The 16,177-nt window shown below is 38.3% G+C and overlaps 1 protein-coding gene across 2 annotated transcripts; it reads left to right on the top strand.

Moving 5' to 3' along the window:
- Nucleotides 1-86: 86 nt before the first annotated feature.
- fbxo25 (F-box protein 25) lies at nucleotides 87-16,138 on the top strand. Of its 2 annotated transcripts, none has more exons than XM_040125137.1 (10): nucleotides 87-204; nucleotides 1,078-1,264; nucleotides 7,753-7,856; nucleotides 9,876-9,925; nucleotides 10,074-10,166; nucleotides 10,276-10,369; nucleotides 11,281-11,465; nucleotides 11,957-12,139; nucleotides 12,613-12,756; nucleotides 15,217-16,138. In XM_040125137.1, exons 2-10 carry the CDS (start codon nucleotides 1,137-1,139, stop codon nucleotides 15,304-15,306), a joined length of 1,071 nt encoding a protein of 356 aa, XP_039981071.1. In that variant the 5' UTR covers nucleotides 87-204; nucleotides 1,078-1,136; the 3' UTR covers nucleotides 15,307-16,138. The 2 variants fall into 2 exon arrangements, with proteins under 2 accessions (XP_039981071.1, XP_039981070.1); XM_040125136.1 differs by having other exon boundaries at nucleotides 1,132-1,264; nucleotides 15,217-16,137.
- Nucleotides 16,139-16,177: the final 39 nt, after the last annotated feature.

Below are 16,177 nucleotides of genomic sequence, written 5' to 3'. Positions count from 1 at the left end.
GCCAATGAGCGACGGGACACTGGGTAGCAACAAGATAAATACAGAGCTTTCGTCCAATCAGAGAGCAGCAGGGGGCGGGGACGGATTCCAGGGTCCGCACTGTGTTTACTTCCGTCAATATTTCCAGCACGGCAGGCAAGCGGGGAGGCGAGCGGCGGAACCAGTCACACGCCATAAAACAAAGGGAGTTGTTTGCCTGTTAAGGTTTGTTTAGCCATATTATTTAAAGTCCCAACTGTAATACTGTGTAGTTGAGAGTCTTTGTTGTCTTCCTGTCGTGATTATATGCGCTGAGTCGGCTGACAACTTTGTCTTATCTTGATTTTTGTTGTTGTTGTTTTTTTTTTTTTTTTTTACCATAACGTTGAAACGACTTGGTTTGCTAACACTGTTATTGTGCTGATGCTCAAGGTAAATGCGTCACAGTCGTTTTCTGGTATATTAATTTTTTAAAAAAATTGCTCATTATGAAATTTTACATCTCATTGTTTAAACTGTAATAGCGCATAAACAGGCTCAGTGTAGATAATGTTATAAATCTACTTGCCCTTCTTGTTGTAGGACAATAAACATAGTTTTAGGCTGCAGGCTAAATCAATGATAATAATTTGAATATTTTGCTTATCAAACCACCAAATTCTGATATAAGTATTTCAGTCACTCATTTGAACTTATCTTACTCTGATCAAATGACTGATTGAGTGTCAACTGATAGGACAGAAATCTGATGAGTTGTTTACTCTCAGCAGCTCTGATGTTTAAGTTTCACATTTTCATCTTGAAGTTTAGTGTCTCAGCTTCAAAGTCTAATATGAGCAACCAGTTTTTTTTTACTTGACGTAAATTTTGAGATGGGAAAATGAATTGACAAACTATTACTAGTACTTTGAATTTTGAAAACTGGAATTTTCCAGATTTCTTGAAAGTATTCAGTAGTGATTACATTTCTCACTTCTCAATTCAATTATTCAATTGCCTGTAATGTTCAAATTATTATGGCCTCTCTTTGCTTCCAGACAATGCAGAGCACAAAAATTAAATCCCTCTTTTTGTAAGAACATCTCGGTTATTCTCCAGGTGTTTGGAGTGGCAGCGAAGCTCTCTGCTCACTGTCCCCCCATCTCCCCTCAGCTAAAATGCCTTTCTTGGGAAAGGACTGGAGGTCGCCAGGATGGAGCTGGACGAAGACAGAGCACGGCTGGAAGAGGATTGTCTTCTATGGACACGTTGTTGAGGACAACAACAGAGAAATAGACTTGAAAGAGTAAGATCAGAACTTATTCACCTTTGTCACTGAAATCTGCCTTTAATGGAATTGTTATATTAGTATGGTCTGGGTCAAACTCTATAAGTTTAATGAGTCAGTAACTTACTAGATTAGATGAGACTTAACTGACTGCATTCAGAACTCTATAACGTATGAGATCCTTAGTACATTCTTATCAAAAATGCATTTAAGTATAAAATCAGTGACCTCTACAGTCGGCTGTTGTCTGCTCTCTCTTATGCCGTGCTTAGATCAATTTCTACATAGTATATCCAAGGGCATATATAAAAGTGTCCAACGACAATTTTATATGAACATTTACTGACTTTTAGTGGTATCACATCTTGATGACAGGATCGTGTCTCATGTTTTCTGCTGTCCAAAGCAATGATTCAGAGTAACATGTAACTAAAAGATAACAAAATTAGTTAGTGGAGTTTTTGCTTTACACATTTTGAGTTTTGTCTGATATAATTATCGGTTGAACACAGTTCATTGCATTGAACATCATTTTAATTTAAGTATTTTATATGTGAAATATTCCTACTAACATTAGTATGATATAGATTTCAACCATATAGTCCAGTGGTTTATACCCTGCCTTCACCCTTGGCTTTAATGAATGACAGAAAGGACAACTGTAAAAAGAGCCGAGTTATATTCAGACCCAAGCTATATATGTAATTGAAGTAGGCTGCTTTTTTTGGCACTATTGTTTTTTAATTTTATTGTGACTTTATAGATTCAGACATTTGAGTGGTCATAACAAAATGTAACACAGCTGAACAACGATGTTTCCTCCTCATGGCATTTTTGCTTATTCTACAGTTGTATTACCAATACGTCAATACACCGTAATTTTGACTTCCTTAAGTGTTTTAGTTGTCAGTGTATATGGGTATGTTTTTTTTCTGACTTTATCAGAATTGGAGGTTGCTCAGAATTCAGTGCTTACTAAACTAGTGTAGCAAAGAGTAGATTAGATCTTATTAGCCCTGCAACTCTGTTTTAAAGTGGACTGACTACAGCTGACTGATTGCCAGATTCATGTCAATGCCAGGTATGAACAGGTCCTTAAACCACTAAGGCCACCAGGACACCCTGACTGCTTTGTGTTGACCAGGGATAATCTGTGTTGACCATGGATTGCTGTTGCTTGCTGCTCCTTGCGTTTTTTTGAGCTACAGTATCTGTTAATGGCTGGCTGCAAACCAGATTTTTCCTTCAGGATAAAAACAGAGTTAACGTTGAACAAGTGCCAACTGCGTGAGAGAACTGTGGTAGAAATGCTTAATAGATCAGAGTGAAAAGGAGGAAATTGCTGAGAATAAGTACATAATAGTGCTAAATGTCTTGACCAAATTGCACCAATAAGGACAAAGTTACTCGATGTCAGAGAGAAATCATTCAGCCAACTCTTATCAGGGCCATAGCGGAGAGTCTTTGATGATGCAATTTGCATCCCACAATTGCAGCCCATCGTTGCAAGAGGGGCGTCATGGCAACAGACAGACAGAGTTGAGTATAGGGTTGGTTTGAGAGACTCAAGAGGGTAATTTTAAACGAGAGAGTGTGTCATGATAGAGGGAAGAGCTAATACAATTCAGGGGGATGTTCACAATATTACTGAGGAAGATTATTTGTCGTTATTTACCTCATGTAAATCAGAATCTGAAATATTTAGGTCAGGTTTTTTTGTGTATGATCTGAGTTGACTTCATTTTGCAAACTATGCCCTTGAATTCTTGTTGTATATGATCACACATTCAAAATAAGTCACGCAACCTGCTTGTAATAAACAGTATAACCTATTTTAACAAAGTAACTCTGACTTAACCTGCAGAGGCCTTTGTCATTATTGAAAACTATAGATTCCCTGGCACTGGTTAATGGTTTAATCCTAGAGACAGGAGAATGTGCTGCTTTACAAATTACACATGCCAGGACTCAGTTGCGGAGCCTTTTGATAAAACTAAAACCACAATAATAATAATTGTGGTGTATAAAGCATCTTTTCAGATACTCGAAATCCTACATAGTGCCAGGTCAGCACAGAGAGTGGTTTTCTAGTATCCATCTCCTGGAGCAGCTTTTGGATCTTTGCAACTGGTGCGACGTGTGAATCCTGGCACAGGAGTGTTTGTTTCAAGCTGTGTGATGAATGTTAACATACCAGTTCTTCTGTCAGAACTACACAAGAATAACTTCCAAGTTCACACATTGCCTGTTGTGTGCTTTTATGATACCATCCCTCCCAAAGGCGTTGAGTGGGTTGAAAGACTTAACTGACCACTGCACCGCAGCTGAACTAAAACATGTTCTATTTCAGCATTTCTGGTCTGTGTTGCAAGTGCCCCTGTGGGCAGTCTGGGTTGCTTCCCAGCAGGAGAGTTTGCCTTGTTATCTGCAGGAAACATGAAATGTTTTGACGCAGGCCACATGGTGATGAGAGGTCGCACAAAGTCTGCTACTACTTCATATAGTATGTGGGTTGTTTTACTTTTACACATTAAAAACCACATGGCCTAGCATTTCTTTGTCTTACCTGCATTTATCTAACTCCCTCTCTTATTAGCATCAAATAAAGTTGTATGGCACATTTCCTTTTTCAGGATAACCAGGGCCATTTGAACATGAATAAATATTGATGGGAATAATTGCATTCGAATTTTATGATCGGTGTATATATGTAGTTTTTTGGTGTAACTGGCAGCAACTACTGGTTTACAGCTTTCATTATAGCCAATAAATAAAATGGGCAAAAACCGAAGTATCTTTTAACCCAGGTTTTACTCAAGTCCATTATAGCATCATAACCAATAAATAGCACTCTTAACAGTGTCTGGACACAGTCAGACTGTGATGTGCACATGTTGCTTGGACCACCACAAAAACGCAAAAGAAGGGGTTACAACATGATAAATGAGAGCCCATTTTGCTAGAAGGACCACAGCTATCGGTATGCTGATTGATAGCAAGATACACTGCTGGTATTGATAGGTTTAAGGGTGGAATCTCAGCGCCAGTTGGTGATAGCTCCTTTAGGTCACAGTTTCGCCTTTTCTATTGATCAACCAACTAACAGTACCTCACAGTATCACATCAGCTTGTCAGCAGTCTATCTACAAAAAGGCAAAGGCCATGGCAACAGACAATAACCAGTGACATCATCTCTTCAATCTGGCTGCTCTCCAAATGTAACCTCACTCAGAAAGGCCAGTGACTTCATGCAGCAGAGGTACGTTTGGCAGACCAACACATGTAGGCCAGAGAGAAAGAGGAGCATTATGAAGGCCACTGGCATGGTACACAGTGTTACAGAAGTAGTTTAGATGGGAGTGTGTGACCGATAGGTGCTGGAAAGTTGAGTGTCAGCTGAGGATAAAGCACATAATAAATGCTGTTTGAATGCATCTATCTACAGTACATTGTATAAGAGAAGTGAAACAGCTAAATGTCAGCCCCATACCCTTATTTGTTTTCTTCCCTGTTCACGTTGACTTCCTCCATAACCCTCTTCCTCTTAGCTCATGTATTTTAGGATGTAGTTTAAAATATCCACAAATCCTTCTGAACTTTCTTACTGGTGTGTGATGTCTTTTATTGGCTCTGTGGAGGATGGTGCTCCGCATGCAACCCGTGTAAAAAAATCCAGGCTGCAGCATTCCTCACTTGTAATTCACTGTGACAGATTAATGTGCTTGCATGTGTGTTTGTGTGTATGCCTGTGCAATTGGATAAATGGATAGAGACGAGGGATTACTGTAGAGCTCATTCACCCCGATCGGTTGACTTTGCAGTCAGACATTCAAAGCCACGTCTTCACTTGAGGAAGAAAAATGTTTTTTTAATCCAATAGCATGTGTCCTGAAAACACCCAGATTGTTACTGGTCATTTTGGTGAAGTAGATATTTCCTCCAGGTTCTGAAAGGTCAAGAACAGAACCTAGCCCTTGTATTTCTCATTAGACTAAATGTCGTGTTGCATCTTCTCTGGGGCCTGGTTTGGAGCTAAAAAACCAGTTTGCCTTGTAATCAGTCTGTCATAAATAAAAAGAGTACAATTTTATATGAGAGCCGCTGACTCTTCCAGTCAAGGCTAATGCACCATGGTCCTTTCACATTCTCCTTAAGAGTGAACACAGAGCAAGTGATAAAATCACCAACACCACTGCAAAAACACAGTAACAGTGTCCAAATGTGTCTTTTCCTTAGCTGAACAGAACTTAGTGTTTTTTGGCAGGAAGCTGTTGAGGGATCCTGTTCTTTTTGCTGCACTAGTGTAGTAGTTTGTTGGGATGCCTGTGTAGGACAGCTCTACAGCTGCAACTAAGGATTATTCTCAATATAGATTCAACTGCCAATCATTTTCTTGATTAATTGAGTAATATTTTTTTTATCTTGAAAGTGTGTGAAAAAGTGAATTATTCTCATTATAATTGTTCTAAACCCAAGGGTAGGTATTCAAATTGCACATTTTGTGTGGCCAACATTTCAGAACTCAAAGATGTCCAGTTTTCTACCATATTTCCAAAGAAAACCAGAAAATCCCCACGTATGAGTGGCTGGAACCAGTGAATGTTTGTTATTTCACTCAAATAATGAATAACTTGAAAAAGATTAACCGATTAACAAAATGGTTGCCAATTCATTTTTTGTTGAGTAAGGAAATAATCAACTAATTGTTTCAGCTCTAGGTGGCTCTATGCAGTGGAACTCCACAGACCAACAGTGGGAGTTTGTAATGAGGGCCACAGTGCAGGGGTATAGGCTATTATTAATTTGTGAAAAAAGGGGACAGAAAAAAACACAAAAAGCTGTAAGCTGTAATCATCCAACTGTGTTGAGTTCATATTCTCAAATATTTATATTCTCAAATATTCATAAATGGAAGCACACATTATTAATCAATCACATATCCAATTATCCAATAACTTGATGTGTGTGTTTGTTAGCCTTCGGCTGCTCCCATTTGGGGTCGCCACATAGGATCCACACATGTAATAGGTTTTTTTTTTTTTTTTTTTTTTTACACCGGATGCCCTTCCTGATGCAACCTGGGTTTGGGGGAGCCAACGATCGAACCGCCAACCCAGGAGTCAGCAGCCAATGTGCTGTACCACCTGAGCCACAGCCCTTCCATCCAATAATGTGATATAGTAGGCATAATTCTGATACCAGCCCCAATACTAATAATATATTTTTAAGCTATTCTAGCCCAGTTCAATCAGCTGACCAATATATTGTGCTCCCCCAGTCGGTAGTGTTGCCAGTCAGGGGTTCCACTTCAGCCAATGGATTATTAATGGATGGGGAGTCAATTATCAGTCCAGCAGTTCCAAAAATAAAGCATTCTCTCAACTACATCCTTTATTGTACCTTTTATGGATATTTCAGTCCTGTTTAGGGCAGTGATCAAATATCTACAGACACTGCGTAAGCCAATAATTTATATTACAATAGGCACAGTAAGTGCAAGGTACAAGGGACTGCATTTTGTTGGCTTTGTAGTTGTAGCCTGAAGTACAAAGAGAACAAAGTGACCCCAACTACAAACACGGGTGTTTATATACATAGTGATTGTATGTAGGTCACTAACAGATCTATTATTTGTTTTGACACACATTAGAGCATATGTTAACAATATATTATGAAATTTAATTTACAATGGTATTGCTGTCATTTCCTAAATTGAAACCTTAATTTTGTAGTACAGAATGTAGTCTTGCACTGTCATAAAGCATTTAAATAACAAGAAATGTTCAGAGATCCTCACAAACATACACACATGGATAATCTGTATACAGTATTTCAACATGTGCTTACATATTTTCATTTGGGTTTCTGTTGAGTTGGAGTTGAGCCATTTCAAACCTTCCATGGCATATGTCAAGTTGAGGTTAGCTGCCAAAATGAAAAGATCAGTGTGATCTGAAAGAACAAGGATACTTATCAACCAACAGGCCCAAAATGGCTGCCAGAAAAAACAGACACAGTCACGTGTATGATTCTGTTTCACAGACTCTGATATATGTTTGCCGTCTGGAGCGTTTCCTCCATCTTGGCAGACAGTATGAATCATCATAATTTAACGTTGTGGTTCTTCTGGCTCCGTTTACATCTGTCTGATCACAGTCTGTCCAAAACGCAACAGCCAGCTTTTTGACAAGAAGAAATCGATTGGCATTTACTTTCTGTTTAGTTTCTTCTCATTGGCTAAATGTGCTATTAATGATGGATGAAACAAATTTGGTGGCCCTGCTAACCCCAGAATACTGCAGCACTTCACCTGTCTAGGAGCCATCATGTCATACAACAAACTGATATTCAGGACAACAGTAAAAAGTCACTGAGTTGCTCCAGGATGCTGCAGCAGAGCAGATTCTTTACAGTGGTTGGTAATTACATTGTTTTTGAGGTGCACTGGTCACATTTGCATGCAATGTAATTAACAAAGTCTCCCCATGCTCTTTCTGTCTAAACAGGCTCTGCAGTGACAACAAAGAAAATCTGTTTGTTGGAGATGTGTGTGAACTCGCCACAACAAAGAGGAAAAAAGACTTCTACAACAATAACACTAAATCTCAGTGTGAGTTTCAGGAACAGATAATCACTGTTTTGGAAGGGTTTGTGGTATGAAAATAAAAGGCCCTTTGTACAAAAGAAAGAAGAGCAGAAGCACTGGTAGGCACAAGCCATCATTGCAGTGGTAATTTATCACCTGAGACTGTCATACTGAAGTACACAGTATTGCATTTGATTTATAATTGGGAATTTTACATGTGTTGACAAAGCATTAAATTTTTAGTGTTCATCAGTGATATGTTTTGAAGTGTGTTTACACTACTTAACATCTATGTTTCAAAAACAAAACAAGTCATTAAGACAGAGCCTGTGGGAAACATTGCTCAGGACTGAAATCATCCATCAATGACGTTTCGTCCATAAATGGAACTCAGCTCTATTTTTGCACAGATTATAGAAAATGCCTCTTCGCTTCTGAAAGTCAGTGACACATAGGGAGACGGTAGTGAAAGGCTGTGTGGCACGTGTGCTATGCCACTTTCTGCTTCTATTCCACTTCATTTATTTGGCAGCTACAGTTATTTTTTCAGGTTAAGATTTTACTTACAAAATACATGATGATCTTTTAAATATGAGGCATTTTTATAGATTTAAACTACCCTACGGTATATAAAATAGTTTAAATTAGTTCCGCCTTGTCCAACTGCAACATTAAAATGCTGCTTACACACTAAGGATTAGTAATAATTATATAATAGTATAATATAATGAGCAGTATTACTTTTTACATTAAGCACATTTTGCTGACATAACTTTTACTTAAGTAGCCCTCATAACATTTAATGCAGGACTTTAACTTGAAATGGAGTATATCATATTTTATTAATACTTTCAAGTTAAGTTAAATTATCTGAATTCTTTTTCCATCATTGCAATCCATTCCGTATGAAATTCAGAAACATTAGTATTCACCAACTACTGCATACCACTTCTTCCTATAAAACACCACTAGAATAGATGATAAACAGTACTGGATTCCCAGTACAGTATGTGTCCTGACGGTCTGCAGGTCTGCATAAGCCCTGTGGAGCACTGAGTGTGGATGATGGGGTCATCTAAACCTGTATTGGTCTGCAGGTCAATGACCAGCCATTTGATTGATGTGTGTGTATATATATATATATATATATATATATATATATATATTTGTGTGTTTGTGTGTGTGTGTGTGTGTGTGTGTGTGTGTATGTATGTAAATATATGTATATGTATATACACATATAACCTTTGGTCCTGATGTCTCACCCGAATTTCAGCAGTCGACACAATTTATCAACAGCACCTGAGGCTCATATCAGCTTCACACTAGTCTGACATGTCAAAATTGAAAAACAGAATTGACATTTAAGGTTATTTGCTTTTTACTTCTACCCCCTCTCAGAATTAGGTCACGGTTTACTGTCTCAGCGGATTTTTCTCATCCAAACAAATGTGTGACATGTACATGTTTCTGTTTAATGTCGGCTGCTTGTTATGCACCACAACAAAAAGCATCAAATCATTGTATGTGATTATCTATAATATTGTCTTTTGTTTGTTCTAGCTGTTTTTAATTTGATTTAAAGAGGACAGGTAAAATAAAGCAGAACTGTCCAACTGGGAGTCCTGGCCCTGCCAAATGTCATTCACGTTTTCACAATCACATTAGGATCAGTCAGCTTTCCTAAAATACGATCCATGTGTCTTCTAAAACGTTGAACCTTGCAGTTGCGTTCTGTTAAAACGAAATCTGAACAAACAGTTGCAGTTTGAAGAGGTGGAATACTAGAAACATTCTCCAAATCCAGTCAACAAAAAAACCACAAACTATAGGCTTAAAAATGCCCCCCCCCAATTCACAGCTGTAACAAAACTGAACATATGTCTACAATAATCTTCCCTAACAGGGTATTTACTGTGAGGGTATTGGATTGGGTTGCCTTAGATTGCACAGCTGCTTGTCATTTATATATACAGTATGTACATGTAAAGCAAACACTTATACCCCAACCAACAATGTGTTTTTTTTTTTCCCATTCTTTAGTTGTCTTCAGGGATAAATGGATCTATGTGCAGAGAGGGAGCACGAAAGAAGTTAGTACTTGAGCCTTTACTACAGTTTACTTTTTTTTTTTTTTTTTTAATTTCTGTGGATTAAAAAGAATTATTTATTCTGATCAAATTCTTTATTAAACTGTGTCTGCGTGTGTGTGTGTGTGTCCACTTTCATGCGTACCTACAGCGACATGGATACTGCACGCTTGGTGAAGCGCTCAACCGTCTAGACTTTTCCAGTGCCATTCAGGACTTGAGAAGATTCAACTATGTTGCAAAAGTGAGCGAAGATGATCACACTTGTTGATTCAGGATCCTTTTGAAACTGTTGTACGACTTGTACAAGCGACTCTTCCTCTAACTCTCTTACTCTGTCTCTCGCCCAACAGCTTTTCCAGCTAATAGCAAGGTCTCAGCTGACTTCTTTGAGTGGAGCGGCCCAGAAAAACTATTTCAATATACTGGAGAAGATTGTACGAAAGGGTAAGAGGACCTGAGATGAAGACTGATTACTTAATCTGTTAACAGGCTGTGCACACAGATGCCTTGTAGGCAGTCTTTCAAATGTCAGACCCTGTAGCTACACCATAGACCTGAATGTAGGCCCAACCCGTGTTAGTAAAAGTAGCTCTATATTTTAAAGAAATAACATTTCATTTACAAATGGCAAGGCTCTGGACAACCAGAAGATTTTATTTCTCTTGCTACTGTGAAGCCACGGCAGTCTCATTGCAGTGCCAAACCACAAAAACCAGTAGGACCAGTCTGCTCCATCATTATGGGGTTGAGTTGCATGGTGGAGCAAAGAACAGACGTAGTCTTAGGTTCAGTCTCCCACATGTACAGTATGTGATGAAACTTTGTTTGGATTTAGTAAATGTCCTGATAGTTCTACAGTATTTCATCAGTCTTTTCAGTAATGTTCTTTCTGTACACTGAGGGTGACTGTACATCTGTCAAATATTGGTTCTTTTCAGCTGCAGCAACTTAAAAAGTTTTTTTTTAAAACATCTCTTCTGCAGGAAATATGCCTCTGAGGGAGGTTCGAAAAAGGGGTAGAAAAAATGTAAATGTTATACAAGTTAAATGTACAAGTATAAAGGAAACAGCCATGCTAACGTCTCAGAATGACCCCCGTGCACATTTACTTACATGAAGCCCAGACAAGGATGTTTCAGGCTTCGGATTTGACATTTGGCTTTTTCTTAGATGTACTCAAAAGTATATTAAGTGGTCTTAAGAAGAATGTTTATTTAACAGCTTAGAAAAGGCAAGATATTGATACATTATTATTATCATTATAATTAAACAAAACATGGCAATCTGTTTGCCTGTTTTTCTGTTTACCTTTTTTTTCTCTGCTTGTTTGTTTATTTTTCAAATTTGGGCTCTAGTGCTAGAGGACCACTACAATCCTCGCCTTGTCAAGGAGCTGCTGCAGGACCTGAGCTCGACTCTGCACAGTCTAACTGTCCATGTTGGCAGGTGTGTCCTCGTGGGCAACGTCAACATCTGGTTGTGCCGACTGGAGACCATTCAAAAATGGCAGCAACAGCTCAACAACCTGCAGATCCCCAAGGTAGGGAAAATGGATCAGTGTATGTGTGTGTCTGTGCATGGGTCTGCATGTGTGTGTCCTTTTTTTGTCCATCCTCAAAACTTATTTCAGCACACTCAGGGACTCTTCCCACCTGTGGTTTTGGCCCTGGTTTCTACGCACCAGTTTGAGCTGTCTGTTTGTAAATACGAAGCATGTTAAAAATAATTTTATCCACAAGTGCGGTATGTATGCAGTGTATCTGCTGTAGTGACTTCTGCGCTGCTGACACAGTGCCATTGTTCACTTGTTACACTACATCAAATCATGAACTTAATTTAATGTGCAGTGGGATGTACTGATAATCTGGTTAAACTGGTCATTTAATGCTTAACTGCAAATGAATCATAACACATCAGCCTCAGTAGAAAACCATTTATATGATGTAAGAAAATTCTGTTTTCTTTGTATTATTTCACCATCCTATACTGTCCAGCTCTAATTTTATTTTTTGGTGATTATTTTTCCCACAGCAAATTTGCAACGGCATGTCATTCAATGATTTGCCACTGTACATGCAGAGTAAGATCCTGTACAATTTATCTGATGCCTATGACATCATTAACCTGGGGCAGGCCACACCCACGCTGCACTTCCTCAGTGAGAACCGGACGCTGTGGAAGAGGCTGTGCCACTTTCACTTCGCAGACAAACAGGTGAGAGAGCAAGATATTTAATCATCAGACACAGACAAGGAATGTTTCAGTTAATGTTAAAGTACATTAAGAGGTGTCTGCCCCAGCAGCATGCTATGTAGTTCTCCCGTTTGCCACTAGAGGGCAGCATTGCCAAAGTTTACTCAGTTCACAGTGGTCAAAGGCTTTCTTTCAAACTCTCTGTCTCTCTTTCCCTCACATACACACACCATATCACACATATCATATAAACACCCACTCAGGATTGGTGTTAATGAGAAATTTTCTTTGATTATATTTAATTGCCATTTTTCCATTTTTCCAGTTATAACAACAGTCCTGCCCCCTGTGTTTTAAATGGTTGTTAAATGTTTTCAAACTGAGTGTTGTTTTTTTTTTACATCCATGTGTGTGTGTGTGTGTGTGTGTGTGTGTGTGTTTGTGTGTGTGTGCGCGCATGTGTGTGTGTGTGTTTGTGTGGTTCTACTACGCAGTTCTGTAGGAATTTGGTCCTAACCAAGAGTGACAACGTGGACTGGAAACTGATGTACTTCACCCTGCAGAAACAGTACCCCATGAAAGAGCAGTACGGCGACACCTTGCACTTCTGCAAACACTGTAGCATCCTCTTCTGGAAGGTAAACAAGAAGATAAAACACACCAGCAACCACACTCAAATCATGTAGGAAACACGATATTTCTAACCAGTTCTGTTCATCAGGCCGCAAGTAAATTACATTACAAGTTGTACATTGCATCGGAGGTAAATGTTAAAAGAAGGTAACAATGAGTTCAGTGCAAGTTTAACTGATTGGTTGAGCTCTTACTTTCCTCGGCTTTCACTGCTGTATATGGAAACTTAGTAGAAGCAGACACATTGCGAGTACAATAAATTCAACTTGCACCGTTCAAAGACATGTTTTTCACAGACCTGATATCTTTTAAATTGTGTATACATCAGACATGGGAGTCTATCAAATCAAGTATCAAGTTTGTACCAGAACACTTTGTGTTTCCTTGGCCAAAGAGACAAAATATTATCGTTTGGTACATTGAGCGAAAGTCTCAGAGACACTTTGCTCCAATCACACAGCCTCTCTCACACTGATATCTGTCTTTGACAGGCAGTGAGGTGTTAAATTGTAATCGAAATCACATCTTTATACTTCCATTATTTGGTGTTCTTGGGAAAAAAAGAAAAAAAAAACAGATATTGCCTTTAAACTTTTTTTTAATTACAGATCAGATTTACAGATTTACTCAAACCAGCATGGAGAATTGCTTTTTCAAAGCAATGTTCAGATTATTCAAAGGGGAACAAACAAGTCACACATATAAGCGCACATGAGCACTGTTGATAACGCTAATCATTGCAGTCCACCAATACAGTGGATACTGTGAACTCGTGTGCTGTACATAAGAGTCAGAGGTCAAGCAAATGACTGGTTTTACCTCTAACACATGAGAGCTGATCTCTAACCACGTGTAAGATTAAGTTGATGTTTTTGAGAGTTTGAGTTAATAACGCCTGGGGAAGATTTGTATGTAAGGAAACTAACAGTGCTTGGAATAAAAATACCTCTGTTCCTATAGTGTCCTCTCCCTATTTGTCCTCCTTTTGATTATTTACTACTCTTGTTATCCTCCTTGGCTGGGTCCCTATACTGTTTAACCTCTTCCCTATCTGCATCCCTCTCCTTGCTTTTCTCCCCTCCTACCGGCCTCTCCCTCTGGTTCCCCCTTTATCCTGATTCCTTAAGGATCGCCACCTGGCTTTGTTATTCAAGGTACTTTCTGTCCCACCATATCTTTTATCTTTTTCCATGTGTTGAGCTTTGTCTTGTACTGTTCTCTTTTTCGCTTGATGCCATCATGTTTCGCTTGAGGTGTGTTTAGTAAACAGTGCCACTCTTTCTGCTGACTTTTATGCCTCAAACCACATTGTTAAAAAAACATGCTTGATCATAAACTCCACTGAATGTTGAGTTCCTGTGTCTTAAAGGAAACAGTCAGCTGTCATTTACTTTAAACAAATGTTTCTTGGTGTATACTAATGTCTACGATTGTGTTGCACCAGCTATTTGTAAATCGGTCATTATTTTCTTGGGTAAAGTCCTTCTTTAGTTCCTAGTAACAACTGGCCAGTTTCAAACTGTTGATTTACTAAATTAGGTTGCACCATCAAAACTCATAGCTAGCACACATCTTAGTAATGTATATATATTGTAAGGAATAGGAAACATCTGTAGCGCCGTCCAATCAAAAGCAATCACAGCAAAGGCTGTATGTAACATATTTCTTTAAAGTTTTAGGAAGCCAAGCAATATATTATGCTCGACTGGCAGTTCTTTGTAGATGTAGGAATTACTTTTTTTTTTAACTACATGTATACATACGTTGTGTAACATTATTGGTAAAAGTTTTTGTAATTTGAGGTATTTTGCAATATTTTAAGAATACAATTCAATAGCACTTAACTAAATCTTCCAAGTTTCTTTAAAATTCTAGGCATATCTAATTACACTCACTGTCATAGTTTGCGAATGAAACCAACGTACTATAATTTTTACAACAGTTTACGTCATTATGACGTACCAGTCAAGTGTCAGGTCAGATGTGTTAACCATATTCCATATTACTGCTTACTCTTCACTTTGAACAGGTAATGTATTAGCAAGCTGACTTTGTCACTTGGTTCAGTTAGCTACATTGCAGTTGCGCCTGGCAGTTCGAAGCTGTAATGTTGAAGCAGCTATAATCAATAATTTTATATAAAAAATGGATGAACAGACTACTTTTGCCACTTTAACTTCATACCGTTACGGTGACCTTATGTCCCTGTTGTGTTTACAGCTTATTTCCACTGCTAAAAATTCAGTTATTGCAGGGTAAATTAATCCCTTCCTAAGAACAGTCCACTGAAATTCGGTGATGCGTGAATCTCCACTCACTTGCATCATAACTAAGCGAAGTTTGAATTTTCTAAAAGCTGATGCATCTGACTCCAGTGTCCTACGTCAGGGTGTTTTTCTGTGAACAGCATGAGTGAAAGCTTCTCCGCTTTCTCAGTAACAATTTGGTTGTCGACTGTGTTCCAGGACTGTGGCCATCCGTGCACAGCCAACGATCCAGACAGCTGCCTCATGCCCATCTCTCCGCAGCACTTTATTGACCTCTTCAAGTTTTAAACCCTCCATGTTGTTCTTCAAGCGAAGCGTCCGTTCGACCTCATTCCCAACCCAAGAGTGTGTACGAGACTTTTTACCCAAATACAAAGGGCTTCAACTGAAATAAAGTACTTTTCTATGTCTTAATTTCCCTACGCAAAAATGTTTTCATAAGACATCGGAAAGATTAAATGTGTATTCTTGTTGATTTTAAGAATTTTAGTGATGGATGAAATATAAAAGAAATTTATATGTTTTTCCTCTTTCCTATTTCCAAATGTTTGTCTTCTTGACAAAAAAGGCTACTCCTGACAAAGAAAATAAAAAGTAATATGTACATTTAATATGAGTATTTCAAAAGGATTTATTTGCAAAAGGAGTTGTAGCATGTTTATAGTAGGTAAGTGATGATAGGTAATGTGTAAAAGGTCTTTGTAAATTATGGAAAAAGGAAAAAATTTACAGTGTGGCAGAATAGGATATTGATTGTTTATTTAATGGGGTTAAACTATTCTGCTTTTTGGTGTTTTGTTTTGGGTGTATTTTTCTGCAATAACTGAATGCATGTCATGTTTGAGTCTCTGTTTACATACTGTATGTTGTCCTTGAATTCTTGCTGTGCTCTGTGTACACTGAAGGCGTCGACACTAAAAGAAAATAATGTAAAACTCCATTAGCCGTACAAGTTTTTACAATCTGTCAAGTGACAGACAGAGGAAATGTAATACATTATTTATGGGGGGAAAAAAAGTTTTGTATCCTTCCTCCAACTTTTGTAATATTCCTTTACCATTCCAATACTCTTGTTGGTACTATCATGACATTTTACTGGACAGGAACTAGCTAAAAATAATAATTAAATATTTATAAAAACCTGCTTCTGCTCCTCTCT

Source organism: Xiphias gladius, chromosome 4 (genome assembly GCF_016859285.1).
Source record: "Xiphias gladius isolate SHS-SW01 ecotype Sanya breed wild chromosome 4, ASM1685928v1, whole genome shotgun sequence".
Classification (NCBI taxonomy): domain Eukaryota; kingdom Metazoa; phylum Chordata; class Actinopteri; order Istiophoriformes; family Xiphiidae; genus Xiphias; species Xiphias gladius.
Note: the sequence above shows the minus strand (reverse complement) of the source record. Positions and strands in the feature narration are given on the sequence as shown.